This window comes from Plecotus auritus (genome assembly GCF_963455305.1).
Source record: "Plecotus auritus genome assembly, chromosome: 14".
NCBI lineage: Eukaryota > Metazoa > Chordata > Mammalia > Chiroptera > Vespertilionidae > Plecotus > Plecotus auritus.
This window is the reverse complement of record NC_137780.1, coordinates 5,211,076-5,231,998: the sequence shown is the minus strand read 5'-3', so window position 1 is coordinate 5,231,998 and position 20,923 is coordinate 5,211,076. Positions and strand designations below refer to the sequence as shown.

Genomic DNA, 20,923 nt, shown 5'->3' with positions numbered 1-20,923 from the left:
CTGGCTGCTTTGGCACCGCCTAGTAAGTATGAATGCTTACTCTTTTTAAGAAACGCTCTCAGTAAAATGTCATCTGGCATGTTTTGCTTTTAAAAAAACAGATCTTGAATAACTGAATATTTTCTAGGTAATGTCAGCATTAGTCAGCCACTTGGAGAATTGATTCAGCTACTCTCTTTTTTAAAGCATTTTATGTAGTGGTGTACGGAAGCCCAGGCACAGTGGAGATTACTATTGATTCATTTGGGCACTTAACATGTTTCCTTGGCATTTTGGCTTCTTGAAGGATTAGTATTCACCAACAGCTAATTTCAAAATCGCGTATCCTTTTTAGTGTTCTCAGGGAATTCAGTGTTTTTTAGGTGCCAGTGAGGGCATTTGGTTAGATTGACTAGAAAAATAATTGTTTAAGCAGTGCTGATAACTGTGAGGTAGCTGTTGCCTTGACAACTAGAAAACTGTTCTGTTTGCTAAACAAAGGAATGGTAATTTAGTAGTTTAATTTCCTCTTGGCATAGAGGTGTTACATAAAACATTTTATTTTAGCCTCTGAGATGGTCTATATTATTGACCAAAATCAGAGAAGCAGAGCAAAAAGAGAAGGTAAGAGGTTTTTTGTTTTGTTTTTGGTTGTATACGTGTTCTACCTGTCAGGATGGGTGTTGGGCAAAAGACTCTTAATCAGCTCACAGTTCTTTGTGTCTCTCTGTGTTGGACCCAAGTACCCTAGCCTCAGAATAGGTGGAGAGCCTTGGTGACTTTCTGTCACTCCAAAGGGTTGTGGTATACACTTCCTCAGGGAGCATCCACCAGTTCTTAACCTCTCTTACAAGAGCATGCAACACCATTATTTCTGAATTGAGTAAGGGGGCTAATATTTATATACCCCCTCATATGTGTACACAATTATACTGGCATCTGCTGTTGATGTAGGATCTTCTTTACTTTATTTTATATTTTTATTGATTTTAGAGAGAGGGACAACCACCCTTGTCTTAGTTTATGTAATACCTCTCCATCTTTAAAAAAAGTTACTAAAATTATTTGATATAAATATGGGCACTTTTGTTACATAGCATTAGAATTTTTAAAAATGTATTTTTATTGACTTTTAGATAGAGAGTAAGGGAGAGAGAGATAAAAACATCAATGAGAGACACACTAATCTGCTGTCTCCTGCATGAGATCAAAACCCAGGTATGTGCCCTGATTGGGAATCAAACCCCGAACCTCTTGGTCCAGGGGACAAACACTTAATCCACTTAGCCACACCAGCCAGGCACATAGCATTAGAATTAAAAAAAAAAAATTAAAAAAATTCCACAATTATTAGGCGTGAATTTACTTTAAGATCCAAGTGAAATTGATACTTTCATTATTTGTTGCTGTATAACAGTATTTTCCCCCTTATGTTTTATGGAATGTAATGGTAATAGATGTTAATGGGAAGGTAATAGATGTTAATAGGAAGAAAAAAGAAAGAGGTTCTTTGGACAAACCAGATTGGGAAATGATGAGGCAGAGTGGGAATTCATTCAATAAACCAGTTTTCCCAAATTCTCCCTCTTTTTTTAGGGGGTGGGGGGGAGCTTCTTGGAATATTAGTATTTCTCGTAAAACACTTAGGGAAAAGCTACTTAACGTAAACTTTCTTTGGCTATGGAATTGATTAATATAAGCAGAACTCCTTAGAAATACAGATCCTTTGCAAAAGTACTATATACCTGATTGTAAAAAGTCAGAGCAGCTACCTTAGGACTATTAAAAACCAGCGAACCCATGCATTAAAGCATTTGAGACATTTTGGCCAAGTTTTATTGGAGACTTCCCAGATTGGATTTTGTAGTTTGAATACATGTAATTCCTCCTGCCCCTTTTATGCCATTCTGTCTAAAAGTTGTCTAGGTAGCGATGTATTCTGAATTTGGGTGCCTGTAAAGATATAGCCTGTAAAAAGAAATTTTCTCCGACTTTGAGCTTTAAGAATCTGCTTTTTCGTGGTCATGTAATAAATAAATAATTTGAATGGATGGTGGATAGAGGAGGCATGAAGGAATGGTATATATTTGTGATTGAGCAAATTCATATTATGAACCATGTGTATTTTAATAGAAAAAGATGCCTTTATATTTTATATCATGTACATTTAGTACATTTAAGTAGACTTTGATATATATATATTTTTAGTTATTTTTAAGTTAGTGTATTTTACAGGTTGTACTTGTTAACATACATAGTCAGTTATCACAGCTTTTATAGCTATAACAAGATTTGATCTGCCATTCTGAGGTCTGATTGTGGGAAAGAATCAGAGTTTAAATCTAATTTGTTTGCATTTTTAGGCCCTGGATGAGCCTCCCTATTTGACAGTGGGCACTGATGTGAGTGCTAAGTACAGAGGAGCCTTTTGTGAAGCCAAGATCAAGACAGCAAAGAGACTTGTCAAAGTCAAGGTACAGTCTATGTAGATTTTATAAATTACATGTCCAGTATTTACTATTTAAACTTCGGTGAGTATATTTAATAATTTTTTTCTGCAAGATGAGTTTAGTTTCTAGGAGTAATGGCTATGGAAATACCTGGAAAAAAATAGTTTGTGATTGGAAGTATTTTATTGGAATAAAGTTAGATTAATATTATATATATATACTAGAGGCTCAGTGCATGAAATTGGTGCATGGGGAGAGGGGTCCCCTCAGCCCAGCCTGCACCCTCTCCAATCCAGGACCCCTCGGGGGATGTCCAACTGCCTCTCACAATCTGGGACCACTGGCCCCTAACTGCTCACCTGCCTGCCTGCCTGATCACCCCTAATTGCCCCCCCCCACCAGCCTGGTTGCCCCTAACTGCCCCCCCCCACCAGCCCAGTCACCCCTCATTGTCCCCCTCTGCCGGCCTGGTTGTCCCCCCCCCCCCCCCAACTGGCCTGATCGCCCCCAACTACCCCCCCCCCCACGGGCCTGGTCGCCCCATGCAGCCTGCTGTTTGGTCATTTGATTGCCCCTCACTAACCCCCCTGCCGGCCTGGTCGCCCCACACAGTCTGTTCTGTTGTCCATTCGGTTGCAATGGTCTCTTAGGCTTTTATTATTATAGATAGACACATATTTTAAACCTAAGGATTTTTTTTTAATTGATTTTAGAGAGAGGGAGGGAGGAAGAGAGAGAGAAACGTCTATGTGAGAGAGAAACATTGATTGGCTGCCTTTGCATGCACCCCAACCTGCCACCTTTTGGTGCATGGGGTGACGCTCCAACCAGCTGAGCCACACCAACCAGGGCAGGATGTGGTTTTTATTGATTTTAAAGAGAGGAAGAAGAGATAGAGAAAAACACTGAGGTGAGAGAGGAACATCCGTCGGCTGCCTCCCACAGAAACCCCTACTGGGGATCAAACCCATAACCTAGTTAAGTGCCCTGTCAGGGAATCAAACCCACCACCTTTTGGTTATAGAATGCCACTGGAACCCACTGAACCACACGGTCAGGGCAGTATACTGAAGGACACTTTACTATAGACTTGGCATTGTGTGTGTGTGCATGTGTCTAATTAAATTTATCATCTCTAGGTAACATTTAGGCATGATTCTTCAACAGTGGAAGTTCAGGATGACCACATAAAGGGCCCACTAAAGGTAATTCATTTATTTATTCATTATTAATTCCAATGCTTGAGTGGTAAACATTAAAATTATACCTGGTTATTTCTTTTTAATTCATTGACTATTTTGTTGTTGAATTGATAAGTATGTATTGCTCTCTAAATAGATTAATAGAGAAAATGCTGAGAGAGAATCATGGATCGGCTGCCTCCTGCACACCCCTTACTGGGGATCGAGCCTGCCACCTGGGCATGTGCCCTGACCGGGACTTGAACCGTGACCTCCTGGTTCATAAATGGGCGCTCATCCACTGAGCAACACTGGCCCGACACTCTGCTCATTTTTTAATCGGATGGTTTGTTTTGCTATTGAATTGTATGAGTTCTTTATATATTGTAGATATTAACCCTTTATCAGATTAATGATTTTTCAAATACTTTTCCCATTCAGTAGGTTGCGTTTTCATTTTCTTGATAGTTTTCTTTGCTGTGTAGAAGTTTTTTTAGTTTGATGCAGTTTTAAAGACCATGTAAATATAACTCAGTATTTTCTTGATCAAGTGGAAACTGTTTTAAATGATTGTCATTAGTGTTACATTTTAACTCTTAAGGAGACTTCAGAGCTATTCCTTAATTTTCCTCCCCTTCCTCCTCCAAAGAGGAGTAGTTATATGGGGCAGGGACAGTCAGTTTCATATATGGTGGTTCCGGTTCTCAAAGTGAGGTCTGAGGACTCCTGGGGGTAACCAAGACCCTTTTAGGGAAAAACGGGCACAACTGTTTTCATAATAATTCTTAGATAGTATTTGCCTTTTTACTCTGTGGACATTTTCACTGATGGAACAGAAACAGTAGTCGTAAAACTGCTGGTACTGCAACACAAATCAGTAATTTCATTCTTTACTACCGTGCACTCAATTAAAAAAAAATAAAACCAGTTTTTGGTTTGTTCACTTACCTTCTAAAAGTTTTTCTAACTTTTAAAAATACTTTAGGTTGGAGCTATTGTGGAAGTGAAGAATCTCGATGGGACATATCAGGAAGCTGTCATCAATAAATTAACAGATGCGAGTTGGTATACTGTAGGTAAGGGAATCCATCTTTTAAAGATGTATTTTCAAAGATAATACAACGAAACCAAAGTTTCCTTGATTTGCTTCCTCCCCAGTGCCATGGATGATATCACTGTTAATGGTTATCTTTCCAGATTAAAAAATTTATTTTATTAATATGTGCATAACATATTACTTGAAATTATTTAGTTAAACATACACTGAGTGGCCAGATTATTATGATCTCTGAATGCGTAATAATCTGGCCATTCAGTGTGTGTGTGTGTGTGTGTGTGTGTGTGTGTGTGTGTGTGTACACACACACACACATACATTAGAGGCCCGGTGCATGAATTCGTGCATGGGTGGGGTCCAGCCAGCCTGGCCAGCGGGAGGGGACATGGGCGGTTGGCCGGCCTGCCTGCTGGTCGAACTCCTGATCGAGGGGACAATTTGCATATTAGCCTTTTATTGTATAGGATATACACTGAGTAGCCAGATTATTATGCGTTCAGAGATCATAATAATATGGTCACTCAGTGTAATATAGAATTGGATTTCTAGCTTTTTTCATTTCAAAGTGTATCTTAGAGAAATTTATTTCTCCATATTAACCATTTTTTTTTTTAATCGTCACCCTAGGACAGTGGTCGGCAAACCTCGGCTTGCAAGCTGCATGTGGCTTGCGAGCCGCAGTTTGCGACCACTGCCCTAAGATATGTTTATTGATTTTAGAGAGAGGAAGGAGAGAGAGAAAGAGAAAGAAACATCGAGTGGTTGCCTCCCGTATTAGCCCTAACCAAGAGTATTGAACCTGCAACCTTCTGGTGTACGGGACGATGCTCCAAGCAACTGAGCCACCCAGCCAGGGCCATCCTAACCATTTTTAAGTGTACATTTAAGTGTATTTATCTTGTTGAGTCACACCAGCTGGGCTGTTATCTCTTTCTTACTATTTTTAGTTTGTGAGTTCTTTTTATATTCTGAATATTAACGCTTTGCTGCTTTAGTTGCAAGCACTTTTCTCATATTGTTTTACTCATATCTTTACTATGTCACAAAATATACATATATTCTGTGTATATGTAAACTTACAGTAAATTTGGTGGGACATTTTAGTACTTTAAATAAGTAGTTTTCAACTGGGAGCAAGTTCATCACTCAGGGAACCTTTGGCAATGTCTGGAGATATTTTTGGTTATCACAGCTGGGTAGGGGGTGCTGATGGCATCTAGTGGCCAAGGTTGCTGTTCAGTATTCTACAGTGCACAGCACAGCCTCCCCCCCCCCCCCGCCCCCCCATAAAAGAGAATTATCTGGTCCAAAATGTTAGTAGTGCTGTGGTTGAGAAACCCTGCTTTAAATAAAAACAGAGTAATTCTTTAATGGCAGTCTGAATATATCAATTTGTACTCTTTCTGTTTCTTAGCGAAATCTGTAGGTTTTTATCAGCAAGCAATCTTGCTTTTCCTTTACCACGTTGAGAAGGGTTAATTAGCATTTAAATAGTTTCATGCTGAAATGCTAACATTTTTATTGTTTTCTGTTTGAGGGAAGGTTTTTCATTTAAGGTATATTGTTTCTTTTTTGCTAGAAATTGGAAAAGACACTCAATGTTTGAAGTTATTTATTAGAAAACATAAAATGTGACCTGAATTTTTAGTGTAATCTTTTAAAACAATAAATAGCTCTATTTCCGCTCAGAAAATTAAATAATTTATATTACCTTGTTAATCTTTGGAAAACTCTTCAGCAGTCTCCATTTTTACCTCCTCTCCTAGTTTTTGATGATGGAGACGAGAAGACGCTAAGACGGTCCTCACTGTGCCTGAAAGGAGAGAGGCATTTTGCTGAAAGTGAAGTAAGGAACCATTTAACAGATGAACATCTCCTAGTAGTTTGTATTGGGGGGAGCAAAGTTTGCTTTCTCAAATCAAGCAACTTGTATGTTAATTAGGAAAGTTCATCAATGCATAATACCGTTATAATATAATCTGTGAAGCCTGCTTGAGGCCTTGTGTTTGAGTATTCTTTTTTGTCTTGTAAATGATTATAGGAAAGAGATGTCTGATTTGTAACGCACTTGAACCCCATCATCATGAAAATAATGTAGTTACTACAAGCAATCCAGAACTACTATTGCTAATAGCTGGCATAATTGCAGCTTCTCCTTAAAGAAGCCTTGCCTGACTGCCCTTTCTAAAATTGTCCCTTCCATCCCTCTTAATTGTTTTAGGTTGGTTTTATTTTCTCTGTAGCACATATTGTTCGCTGACTTTAAAGTAGTATATGTGCTTGATTATTGGTCTGTTATTGTCTGCCTTCCCATTGGAATGTGTCAGGAGGGCAGGGATTTTGTGTCTGGTTTGCCACTTTGTTTCCAGTGCCTAGAACAGTGCCTGGCAGAGGGTAGGAGCTGAGTAAATGTTCATTGAATGAATAAATGAAGTGCTTATATTTCTTAGGGAAATGTAACGCATTTCTCAGAGCTTTACATACGTTATTACATTGACATTATGAAGTAGAAACCATTATTTTTTTCTTTCACTTACAGATAATGAAACATGGTTAGAGCTGGTTCTCAAACAGCACTTTTAGTACCCAATCCATGCTCTAAAATTAGAAGGTGTTACTCAGTTACTAAGAAGGGGAAGTTCACAAAGTTTTGTAAATCTGTAGCTTGCTACTCAGAATTTTTAAATGGACATGTGGTTATAAATAGTGCTGTAGTCTCTAGACCCACTCCCCCACTCTATAAAAATTAATGCCCAGAGGGGCCCAACCATAATTTTTTTTCTAGTCACTATTTAGAACAGTGTTGTTTGGGGGACATTTAATATTATTTATTAAATCGTTAGACTTTATTTTATGGGTGTTTTGCTGTTTTGAAAATATTTTTCCTTCCCTTAAATGATTGAATTTCTATTTCAGTTTAGAATCTATATTATGATTCCAGCCTATCTTTTCAGTCTCCTATTCTACCATTTCCCTGTGCTTCTCCCTTATAAGACTCCTTGGTATTTCCAGATTGTGGTTTATACTTTGTTATCTTGGATTTTGCTGAGCCCTCATCCACTTAAGACCACTAGAAACCCTTTCTCCTCCCTGGTGTTTTTTCTTTTTTTATTTTAAAAAATATATTTTATTGATTTTTTAGAGAGAGGAAGGGAGAGGGAGAGAGTTAGAAACATCGATCAGCTGCCTCCTGCACACCCCCTACTGGGGATGTGCCCGCAACCAAGGCACATGCCCTTGACCGGAATCGAACCTGGGACCCTTCAGTCCACAGGCCGACGCTCTATCCACTGAGCCAAACCGGTTAGGGCCTCCCTGGTGTTTTTCATCAGCTCTCTAACCAAATTTGATCTCTGTATCCTTTGATGCTTTTGTTCTTCTATTTTTGGTGTTTTTGGCTTACTTTTCTTACTTTCTCTATAAGATTTTAAGCTGTTCTGGGGAATAGCCCTGTTTTTGTTACCTTAATAGACTCTCCTTTTCCAGTGTTTACTTCACAAAAGCTTTTTTTTTTTTTTTTAAATATATTTTATCGATTTTTTTCAGGAAGGAAGGGAGAGGGATAGAGAGCTAGAAACATCGATGAGAGAGAAACATCTATCAGCTGCCTCCTGCACACTCCCTTCTGGGGATGTGCCTGCAACCAACGTACATGCCCTTGACTGGAATCGAACCTGGGACCCTTGAGTTTGCAGGCTGATGCTCTATCCACTGAGCCAAACCGGTTAGGGCTTCACAAAAGCTTTTAATTAATATTTGTTGAATCAATTGTGAAGGCTTAAATATATGAAATGCATACAGCTTTGGGGCAAATGCAGTGAATTTGGTTCATTTCATTTTCCCTAGAACATACAGCACGTCAGTGAATATGGTGGGCTTGAAGACTTATCTGTCAAGTGAAGATAGGCATCTTATTGAATCCAGAGAAATATCTAAAATATTAATTTTGTTTTTGCAGGAGAAATTTAAGTTGGAATAGTTCGTAAGACAGTCGTAGTGTAAGGCTGAAGCATTACCTCCTGCCATTCAGGAGGCTCTGTTTTCCTGTGTGTGTCTTATAATGAGGATAATTAGCATTAGTTTGTATTTAGATATCTGAGCTTTAATCTAAGTTGATGGGCACTGTTTCATACAACACTGTGGTTTGTACCTTTGAGAAGTTATTTTCCTAAGTAGTTCCTCACTTTCACTTCCATCCTGACAGTTTTCTTGGGATCTTTAGTTTCCTAGTGGTTATGAAACTATCTGTTATGTTAGAGCAAAGGTTTTATTGGAGGACGAAAGGAGTAACAGCTGTGGAAAATCTTAAAAATGCAGTAAAAGTAGCAATATTATCAGGATTGATAATCAGAGAAATAAGTTAGCTGAAATAACATCTTCAGAAATAGATCCAAAATCCTTTTTCTTTATTTTGCTTTTAACCATCAACCATTTCTTTGCCTGGACATCATTATTTTTGGATGGGATTAGGGACAAATAGGTTGCCATGAACTGTCAGTTGAAAGCAAGGAAGAAATGCTCATAACTTGATTATTGTCTTCATACTAAGCATTATATTGGATGCTGCAGATTGAAAAGGAAGGGAACATAAAATATTAAGTGTAGAAAAACTAATTTTTACATATTCTTTAATAAAGCCTTATTGCAGAAAATGTTTGCAAAGTAATAATATAGCCTACATTTTTTCAAACAATTAGATGCTTATTCTGATAATTACTAAGAATTTATTTAATATATTATGAATCCCTATGTGCAAAGAAAAATTTGAGCTGCAATTGGCCTTAACCTAGGAGTTAGTTAGGTCCTTACATATAGGTGTCTTATCTCTCAAAATTATGTTTCCACTGAGTTATGTTTGTTTTGTTCTGTATTTTAATCATTGTTAGAAGTCTGTCAACCTTCAAATAGATAATGAAATCATCTAAAGAGAACAGCTAAATTTCTTTTTACCTTTTTTCAGTAATGGGATCAATCATCTTTATTCTAATATCTCTAAAATGAGTTTTCTATCTTTAGGAAGGTTATATTTTAGTCTTCTTGGGAGTTTTTAATGTCAGAATCTAAGCAGATTCTTAAACTGGTTTAAAAAGAAGAAAGAACTTGCAATGTAATAACTTTTTCTGGGTTTATGTTCTTACCCACAGACATTAGACCAGCTCCCACTCACCAACCCTGAACATTTTGGCACTCCAGTCATAGGAAAGAAAACAAATAGAGGAAGAAGATCTAATCATATGTAAGTCTATTTTCATGCCTGTTAGTTAAACCTGAATTCATTTCTCCTAGTGTTGTTGTAATAGTTAATAATTTTAAATTGTAATTTCAAAAATGCTAACTGAATCTAATAATAATTTTAGATCTACTAGTAATTTCAGACTCCTTAGCATGGGTTCTTGAGGTTCTCCATGTTCAGCCAACCTTAGCAGCTGGGTATCTACCTCTTATTTCTCCCTACATGTGTGATGATACTGTAGTCAAAATGGAACGGGCCAACATTCCCTGAATACATCCTTTGTTTTCCTGATATCATACTTTTTTATCTCGAATGCCACCCTTCCATGACACTGCCTCACTCATTCTTCAATTCTCAATAGAAATGTTCCCATTTTTATGTGAACCATTTATCCCTCCACTCTTTCTTTGAAAACAGATAAAATTTTTATCCTCTGAACTCTCTAAATTCTTTGCATTTATCTAATGTCAGAGGCAATATTTCACCACTTATTATCATTATTAGAGGCTCAGTGTATGGATTCGTGCACTGGTGGGGTCCCTTGGCCTGGCCTACAGGGATTGGGCCGAAACTGGTTCTCTGACATCCCCAAGGGGTCCTGGATTGCGAGGGGGCACAGGCCAGGCCAAGGGACCCCACCGATGCACGATCGGGGCCAGGGAGGGACCACAGGAGGGCTCCAGGGCGTTTCTCGCCCAATCCCGATCAGCTGGACCCCAGCAGCAAGCTAACCTACTGGTGGGAGCGTCTGGCCCCTGGTCAGTGCACGTCATAGCAACTGGTTGAATGGTCAGAGGGACAATTGGCATATTAGGCTTTTATATACATACTAGAGGCCCAGTGCACAAAATTTGTGCATGGGTTGGGGGGTGGTCCCTCAGCCCGGCCTGCACCCTCTAGCAGTCCGGGAGCCCTCAGGGGATGTCCAACTGATGGCTCATCCTTAGCGCTGTTAGTGCTGCCGTGGCCGCTGAGCTCGCCAGCTGTGAGCCCGGCTTCTGGCTGAGCGGCGCTCCCGCTGTGGGATGTGCATTGACCAACAGGAGGCAGCTCCTGCGTTAAGCGTCTGCCCCCTGGTGGTCAGTGTGCATCATAGCAACCAGTCGTTCTGCTGTTCGGTCGATTTGCATATTAGACTTTTATTATGTAGGATTATATAGGACAAGAGGCATGATGCATGAAATTCGTGCAAGGGGCTCGGCCCTCGCAGCCCCAGCTTCGTCCAGAAGGACATCCTGGAGGTCGTTTGGCTATCCAGTCTAATTAGCATATTATGCTGTTATTATTATAGAGATAATGATTTCCCTTCCTAACAGTTTTACTCTCCTGGACATCAGGAACTGTCTTGTTTTCATGTGTTGCAGTTGTGTCACATAATCTACATATTTCACAGATTACTTTCAATGAAATGTGCCAGGCTCCAAAAAGCTAATTAAAAGGGACCACAGGATCAAGGGGTCATGATATTTCAGGCCATCAGAGATTTTTTAAAAATCTTCAAAAGTTCCAGAAAGAAAAATAATTTATTGCAAAAGAAGCAGAATGGCATCAGACTTCTCAAGAGTAACTCTGGATGCTAGTAGGCAGTGGATGCAGAAGGGAGGAATGGAAGTCTCTGTTGAAAAGGAGGACTTAATTACCAAATCCAATGGGGGAATAAAAGATATGAAGATAACAGACCGGCAGAATAGCAAAGATATGCAATAATCTCCCCAAAAAATTATATGAGAAAGGAAAACTACATTTACATTAGTAGAATGGAGGGTGGGGAGGTCATTGAATAAAAAAGATTACATCCTGTAACAGTGGGAAGTTAGTAGAAAAAAAGATGTATAAAATGTATAAAGAAATATTAGCGTAAGAATATTAGAGATAAGGCAGTAACTGTCAGAGGAACTGCTGAAAGAGTTAAACATAGTTTTCATGGAGCAGATGAAAGTTGGAAGGGATGGGACTGGAGAATGTAGTTTTCATTTATTTTAATGGAGGTTGTGTTGAAAACAATTTTGAATGTTTTACTTTGATAAAATAAAAAATTTTTAATGTGGCTAAGCCCAAATATTGTTAGAATAACTATTAAAAATAAATATTAGTCAAATTATTTAAAACTTCAGTGTAAGTGAATGTTTTCATTCAGTATACAAAATTAAGTATTAAAATCCAATTGTGGCTATGCTTTGGAGACAGAAATTGGGTAAGCAGAGCTCTCATATTACAGCAAACTCATGAAAATAGGTATTAGTTTTATCCTTATTAAAAATTGGGGAAATTGGCTGCAGATACAATAAGTAACTAATTTAAGGAATACAGGGATGAAAGGATCAGGTCTTGAACTCACCTGTGCTCCATAAGCCTTTCCCTTTCAATTGATTGACCCTTTTTTATTTTTACTTTTTAAAAATATGTTTTACTGATTGTATACCTTTTGTGATTTCAGGAGAAATAAAATCAGAAGTACCACAGTAGCAAGAAATAATAAACCTATACAGTTCATTTATTTAGTCAACAAATTTTTATTGAACATTCACGCTGTGCCAAGCACTGATCAGGTCCTTGGTATATATCAGTGAACAAAACGGGCATTTATAAAATCTCTAGCTTATATTTATTCTCTCATTTAAGGAGGAGATACACAAAGTAAAAATGTCAGAAACAAGTAAATGATATGACAGATTTGTAAGTGCTGTGGATATAAGAGATTGGACTGAGCAGGTTGTAAATTTGAACAAAGTGGTCAGGGTAGCCTAATTGAGATGACATTGGAGCAGAGACTTAGAGGAAGTGAAAGTAGAGGGCTCCAGGCTGTTCTGCTGCCAAATGGAGTAGAGAAGTGAGGTGTAGCGGTAGCTGGTGGAGGAAGGGAGGCCAGGGGGTTTTTATTTGAGTAGGAGAAGTAACAACATACTGTGGAAATAACAGCATGCTGGTAAGACTCGATCTAGTAGAGGCAGCAGAACTGAGACGAGAGAGACACAAGCATTGCTGGGGCAAAGTCTTGAGTAGATGATGGAGGGAAGGGAATCTAGTCCATAAATAGAGAATGGATTTTGAGTGGAATATGGACATTTACTCTGTTTTATGTTGCCAATCAATTTATATGTATCTTTCTGGTGTCTGAAGCCTTCACACTTGGTAAGTCTTAAGAAAGAAATTAGAACTTTTATAAAGATACAGATGATTTTCTTAGCCAAATAAAGCCCAGTTTTCCTCTATGTTTTATAGATTTGATATATGTTATCTGTGACATTGTGACTTTCTTGCTAATGATGATGATACAAAGGGCATCCATAAAACCCTATCAGAATGAGTCTTTTTTTTTTAATGTTTTCATTTTTTAGAGAGAGAGAAAAGGAGAGGGCTAGAGAGAGAGAAACATCGATGAAAGAGAAACGTCAAATCAGCTGTCTCCTGCCCATCCCTTACTGGGGATCAAGCCCACAACCTGATTGTGGGCTTTCTCAGAGGCAGATTCAGTAGAATTTTTGTTTTGTTTTGTGTTTCTTTTGTCCTTTTTAGTGGTATTTTTTACTCTACTTTTGTCTAATATCAAATAGATGGTTTTAGATTCTTTTTCTAACATCTTTCTAATTTACTAGTTCAATATACAATGTAACTGGAAGGGATTTTTAACAATACAAAAGAATCATATTGTGCATTTTATGAATATTTGTGCATATTTGATATTGAGAATAACAGTGATGATTTCTTATCAGATTGTCTCCTCTCTCTCCCCTGACCCCCAGTAATAAAGATCTGCCTCCTTCTTTTAAAATTAGCTTTGTACTGAGAGTGTAAAATTACTGTCTCTATAACTCCTTTAATCTTTTTTTTTTTTTTAATATATTTTATTGATTTTTTACAGAGAGGAAGGGAGAGGGATAGAGAGTTAGAAACATCGATGAGAGAGAAACATCGATCAGCTGCCTCCTGCACACCTCCCACTGGGGATGTGCCCGCAACCAAGGTACATGCCCTTGACCGGAATCGAACCTAGGACCCTTCAGTCCGCAGGTTGACGCTCTATCCACCGAGCCAAACCGGTTTCGGCTAACTCCTTTAATCTTAATATAGGATCTAATATATTTTACTATGTATAGCATGGGGATATTTTATATGGGGCCTTCAGCTTTTTGAGAATTTGGGGACCAATGTTAGTCTGTTCTGATCTTTCCCTTAATTGTTTAAAATAGCAGTACATAAATGGGAAATATTTTCAGGAAAATGATGTGTTTTTCTTTAATGATATTCCTTTTATGTTGGTATTCTTTAGAAATGTAGGAACTTAATTTTTAAATTAGCCGTTCTGTAGGTATTAGGAAATGGGTAAAGATTTCTAGAATATCTGTATCAACTTGGTGTGCTTATTCTTTGTGAAGATAAGTGAAATATCTTACTGTTTTCTTTCCCTAGACCAGAGGAAGAGTCTTCTTCATCCTCCAGTGATGAAGATGAGGATGACAGGAAACAGATTGATGAACTACTAGGAAAAGTTGTTTGTGTAGATTATGTTAGTTTGGATAAAAAGAAAGCACTGTGTTTTCCTGCATTGGTGAGTAACTTTAATATAAAAGGGTTTCATTTTCAACAACGTAAATTCATGAAAAAACTCACAACAGATTGTCTTAGTGTTTTTCATAGGTACAAAATGTTTTTCATAGGTAGGAAATGGTTTTAGCATCATTTAGTTCAGAGAAAGATTAGCTTTCAGAATGGCCTCTGAGTACAAAGAACTCTTGAGGTCATTTAAGAAAGGCAGAATTCATAGGCCTCTTACATTGGCACTGCCTTGGGGAAAACGTGCTTTATCCTCACTGTAAACAACAGCTGAGGCTATTGCAAATAAAATAAATCCTTTAGTGTTAGTAGGAAATCTTATACGGACTTCAGAAAGGTACCCACTTGAAGTGTTTACTTTTTAGAGTGGGTAGTATTACAAAGAAATGTAATGTGTTTTAAAATACATGTTTAACTGTAAATAATATGGAGCCCCATCTCTAGCTGGATGGAGACTGTCCTGATGAAGGTTTTAATACCTGATTCCATTTTGGGTCCTGCCCTTCTCTTACCGTGGTACAGACCCTCGCTAAGACCCTAGCTGCACTCCATCCCACCCTCCACTTCTGATAGGATGCGGCCTCCATCCAGCTTCAGTCTAGTCAGAACCACGCTTCTGCTTGCAGCCCGAGCCTGGGCAGAGGCCTGTGGCTGACCCGTAGGCCTGCAAGGCTATAGGGCACACATTCACAATGACGAGGGGCTGTGTCCACGTGTGTGTACCTGTTTGCCCCAGAACGAAACTTGTTTTTTAAACTAAGCTGAAACTACTTTCTAAAAGGCTTTAAATAATTGGTTCTAATGTAACTATCCATAAATGTGCATTTACTTACCATAATTTCACTCTTGTTTTAAAAAGGTGGTTTGTCCTGATTGTAGTGATGAAATTGCTGTGAAGAAAGATAATATTCTTGTTCGATCTTTCAAGGATGGCAAATTGTAAGTATAACTCATTTGTTATGAAAAATACGCTGTTTTTCCACATTAGAATGGGAAATTATAAATTTATTTCCAGTGACATTACCCTTTTACTTTTCGTCATTCAGAAAATTTCAAAGTAAGATCATTTTTCATATTATTAGTAAATGTAGTATGTCTTCCCTTGTTCATGATGGTCTTTGCTAAACTACACTCTCAGTATTGTAGAATTTGTCAATTTTGCCCGTGTAATAGCTGGTGATTTGTTTAGGCAAATTTGATATATCTACCATATCTAACCCTTGATTGATATATTAGTGGATACATTTATTGTTCTTGAATATTTAATTAGGACTCTTTCATTGTATCTTAAGTATTAAGAAAGATATTTTTCATGTAGACCTTTCTTAGAACAGAGTTACAAATTTCTATTTTTTTCCCTTTAAGAATTGTGTGACCAGAAAAGCTATATCTTTTATACTCTGCCTTAGAGGATGACTATATCTTTAAAGGATGATCATATTTTAAGATTGGTGTTTGGGTTTTCAAGTTCTAAAAAGTGATTTATGAAAACCCATGTAAACAAAATGGAGATAATAAGAGAAATTTGAACACTGAAATTGAACACTGGTTTGATGATATTAAGAAATTACTAGTTTTTAAATGTGTGATAATGGTATGATATTTTTAAAAAGTTTTTTGAAGCTCCATAATGAAATTATACGTCTGGGATTTGCTTCAAAATAATCGAGTTCAGGTAGGAGGGAGTAGGTAGGGGTATGAGCAGTGAAGATGAGTTAATGATTATTGTAGTTGGGTAATGGATATGTGGGAGGTCATTGTACTATTTGGTCTACTTTTGTGCATGAGATTTTTAAAATAAAAGGTTAAAAGGAATAGGCAAGCTGAAAATTGTATTTGGAATTGTTTTCAGGCTTTTGTGGATTGACTGACACAAACCAAATGCAGGAAAGCTGAAGAATGATTTATCAGTGTCAAACAGGAAATATATGACGTATATGATAGAACCTCTTATAGATGCTTACATCTGATCCCTCTTTATAGTTGAGGACTTTAGTCTAAAATCCAGTTAAAATTTTGTTAAAAGAGCATTTACATTATAAACTAGTACATTTTCTTCCAATATTAAATTTAGTAATTTCCTATGATTATTCCAAGATAATGGCAGATTCTTGTTGTTTGACTTCTTATTTATTGGATTGATGCATTCTGCTACCCAAACATTTTTATCTGTTGTTATTTTTAGTATTTCAGTACTTTTCATTTAGAATTTCATTGCTTTTAGCCAGGGACCCTTGATAATTTGAGAATACCTTGTTTATAAAATATCTCTATTAAAGATGGGGTCCTTTTGTAGATGATTACATATATTAACATTTTATCTGTAACTTGCAACCTTGTGTAAATGTCAGTATTCCCATATTTTCAGTAGCTTTCTGTGGTGTGTAATTAGGCTCTTAATTAATTTCTGTTGTATTTTTGTGTTTGTTTTTTTCTTTAAAATTGAAAAAATAATACAGTACTTCAGTACCAAGGAAGGATGTCCATGAAATTACTAGTGACACTGCACCAAAGCCTGATGCTGTATTAAAACAAGGTAAGGGTGATCTTGGAATAAGTTGTTAATTAAAAAACTGGTAGTGTTTTTGGAGATTAAATTTTCGTAGGTGGGGGTGGGTTGGGGGTAGAGATTAACCAAAGAATTTGTGTGCATATATGCATAGCCCATGGACACAGACAGTAGTGGTGAAGGGATGGGTGCGGGGTGGAGGTGGTCAAGGGGGGAGGAAGGGGACATCTGTAATACTTTCAATAATACATTTTTTAAAAAGGATTTTTTTAAAAAGTTGCCTTTAAAGTTGTACTGTGTTTTCTGTGACTTTGTCTTTTGTAAACTCTTGTGTCTTTTGTTACCATAGTTTCCTCTTTCTTTTTTCAGCTTAATATTATTTAAAGTGTGAAAGAACTCTATCAGCAGCTATTCTATAGTCTGACTTTTGCCTCTAAATAAAATGTTAGTTCCTGAGGATGGTAGAAATGGGAATCAAAGTAATTTTGATTTGGCATTTCTCATACCATAACAATAGTTATATTTAATATGTTGTTCAATGGTTATATTAAATGCTGTAATGGCATTTCTTACTAGATTTTTGCCATTGTATGTAGCTGTTTATTTTCTCTTTGCCTATATTCATCAAATCTAATAATATGTTGTATAGACTGGTTAAAAATCATCAAGAATTTATGGTTTAACATTTATTTCCATGTATTGTAAAATGAGAATAACTGCATAGCTAATTTTAATTGAAGTTAATTGTTAACATAATTCAAGTTTAGAGATGTAGAGAAAATATATTTTCAGGTATTGTATGTTCATTACAGAGGTTCTGGCTGGCATGTGATTCTATTTAATAGTCATTTGTTGGGTAAACAATTAAAGGTTTACCTAACTTAAATGTGTTTTTATTAGACATGCTTAATTTTTGTTTAAAAGAAGAAAACTGCTCTTTCGTATTTGTTAGAACCTAGGTCCCCTTCCAATGGTAGCAGTTTTGCCATGTTATAAAAATGGCCGCCCGATGCTTAAGACTGAGCAGATTGAATGAGCTACTACACGGAAAGCCATTAGCTCAGGGCCTGGCACACAGCAGGCACTTAAGAACTGTCAGCAGTATTTACGCAATGGTTTTCATTTATTTGTTTATTATCTGTAGACAAGTCAAGTTGTCGTATTTCTCCAGTTCACATCGTTTATGGTCTCTTCCCAGCCTTTGATCAGGCACTAGAGTTTCACAGAAGTAGAACTATTCCTGCTCACTGGAAGACGGAATTGAAAGAAGACAGCTCCAGCAGTGAGGCGGAGGAGGAGGAAGAGGAGGAGGAGGATGAGAAAGAAAAGGAGGATAACAGCAGTGAGGAAGAGGTAAGGGAAGACAGCTGAGGCCTTTCCATTTAAATCACAGTTGCATTTTCTTGAGTTAGAATTTGGCACCTAAGTTATTAATTACTTGAATCTCTTTAGTATTAGAAATACTTTATAATAAAATTGTATTTGTGATACTCATCGTAATCAAGTAGTTTGCTTGCTTACCTTAAAATAGAAATATGGTCTTGTGAAATTAAAAATAAGTATAGTTAACCCAGTAACCTCAGAAACGTTTCTTACTTTTACTATGCTTTTGGTTTAACAGCTGATTAAGGAAATGCCCATCTAATACAGCAAAACTTTCACATGCTTTCCACTGCCCTGTAGATAGATAGCTGTCACTTCATACAATGTTTACACTACATCTGCATATTTTATTGAAATACCTAGGAAAGTAAAAAGTAAAGGTTAATGAGAATCTTAAATGATTTTATCTAATATAAATGGATGAGTAATTCTGATAAGATCATAAATAAGACATCTGCGTTTATATAGATAAAGAAGCTGAAGTTTTAGATTTTGTTGTAGCTAGTACTTTAGGTCTAGCAGTGACAAGTACCAAGAAAAGATGTCCATGATATTATTAGTGACATTGCACCACTGTACTCTTTGGTGGTTTGTTGAGCGACTTCATAAAAGTTATTGGGTAAGAGGTACAGATGGCGAAGGCTAGTATATTTGATCATGAAGTGAATTGTATTTATGTTTTCAGGAAACTAAATTCATGTCAGTATGTAATATTTTAGGTAAGTTAAGAAATTCTGCCACATAACTATTATTTGCATAGGTTGTTTTATGATAAGTGATCTATAGTGACAATGTGTAGTGTAAAAGTTTCCCTGGTTTCAGTCTTCTCTCCCACTGCTTTCTATTTAAAATGCTAAAATGAGTAATTAGTTTCTTGTTAAAACCTTTTCAGTAGCGTCTTATCACTGTAAAAAGCAAGCTTCACTTATAGGTCCTCCTTTATAATCCGACCCCTGCCTTTTTTTCATTACTTCCCTTGGGATGATCCCCCCTTCCCCCCCAACTTGGAACTTTATGCTGTAGCAATGTCCAATTATATACCTTCTTCTGCTCACCTTTGCACATACCAGGACCTCTACCCACAGGGCCCTTCCCTCCTCTCCCCTCCCCCAGTCAGCCTGGCACCCTCCTGTTCAGTTTTCAAACCCGACATACGTCACCATTGTAAGGGGAAACCTTCTGTAAACCACCTTTCTCACCTCAGAAAAGTTAATCATTCCGTTTGCTAGTCTAAACTACTACTGGTCCTTGTACATATTCTGTCATTTCGGTGTGTCTGTGTACACCGAATTCATAAATACATTGATTTATGTCTGTTTCCTAATTCCCCTACTAATCTATAAGCTCCTCAAGGGTAGGGACCTTGTCTTCCTTGTACTTACACTCACAGTGTCTGACTTAGTGTGTAACATGTAACAGATGATCAGTAAATGTTAATTACCAAACTGTTGGTGCTTAGATTTGTGTTTTTGTAAAAGCAAATCTGGTTTCCAGTTTAAACATTTTTTTGTCTTATATATATATAAACTTAACTTAAATATTTTGTAACAGGAATTAATTTGGCAGTTTATGAAAGTCAAATATTGTACCCTGGGAACATTAGGTGATATCTAGAAAATAGGTTTCTTTAGACTTGCATCTGACTACTTTACCGACACACAGCATAGGTGGACCATGTTTAAAATGAGATTTGAGAAATACAGATTTATCCTAAACAAGTTAATAATTGTCATTTATTCTCCTCTGCCCAGCTACAAGCGTAATAGTTCACCAGCCTGAGTTTTTGTTTTTAACGGGCCTTCCTCTGCTCTGCTAGCCTTTAAAATAAAGGGGCAAATCTCATTCAAACAAGGGCATTAGACACAGTTTTAAAAATTAAAGTGATTTATTTAGACTATCACTAGCAAGGGATGCTCCTGCCTTTACTGTTAGAGAGACAGTGGCCTCAGCCGGAGTAACTGTGGCCTTGGTGTATCGTTTGGACCACTTCCTCTGCAGTTACTCTTAGTCATTGCTCATTTTTCTTTCATGGATTCAGCACCTGACCTAGTGCGTCCACCTACCGGTGCTCATAAATGTTTGTGAATGGATGATAGTCACTGAATGGATGAGTTCCTCCCTCTCACCTACTACCCTGCTCCTTGCAGGTTGCTTCAGGACCAGCTCCCCACTGCCACAGCCCCTGGCCACAGCAGCAAGAAGCTAGTCCCTCCCTTGTAATTGATAAATCGGGGAACTATTTTATTACTTGAAGATTTCCCTAAGTCTGAATCTTCAGGTATTGTAGATCAAGTTTGTTCCCCACTTTACCGATTTGACACGCTTGCAGTACTACACAGTGGGGCTGTGTGTAATGATGGACTCTTGTAGTTACAGCTACGGGGACCCACACTTGTGCAGTTCTATGAGGAGCAATAATCGAGTCAGTTTTGATGTTAAATTAAACCCTGACCCAATTTCGTAGAAGTGAGAGTAGGTCTTCTTGAGCCTGTGACCCTGATTTAAAGACTTGATCTCTTACGTGAGATGAACCAAAAGTTGGTGAACCATCTTTGTAGTCTCACTTCTTATATGAGA

The 20,923-nt window shown here is 37.4% G+C and overlaps 1 protein-coding gene across 9 annotated transcripts in view; it reads left to right on the top strand.

Annotated features, from left to right (window-relative positions):
• Positions 1-20,923, top strand: part of ARID4B (AT-rich interaction domain 4B) — a 63,817-nt gene that overhangs the window by 12,713 nt on the left and 30,181 nt on the right. For all 9 annotated transcript variants that reach the window (XM_080651183.1, XM_080651180.1, XM_080651177.1 and 6 more), the window contains exons 3-11: positions 2,343-2,453; positions 3,569-3,634; positions 4,596-4,686; positions 6,434-6,513; positions 9,812-9,903; positions 14,311-14,449; positions 15,314-15,393; positions 16,914-16,990; positions 18,162-18,316. In XM_080651183.1, coding sequence (XP_080507309.1) covers positions 2,343-2,453; positions 3,569-3,634; positions 4,596-4,686; positions 6,434-6,513; positions 9,812-9,903; positions 14,311-14,449; positions 15,314-15,393; positions 16,914-16,990; positions 18,162-18,316 — 891 coding nt within the window. The remainder of the gene's footprint in view (positions 1-2,342; positions 2,454-3,568; positions 3,635-4,595; positions 4,687-6,433; positions 6,514-9,811; positions 9,904-14,310; positions 14,450-15,313; positions 15,394-16,913; positions 16,991-18,161; positions 18,317-20,923) is intronic.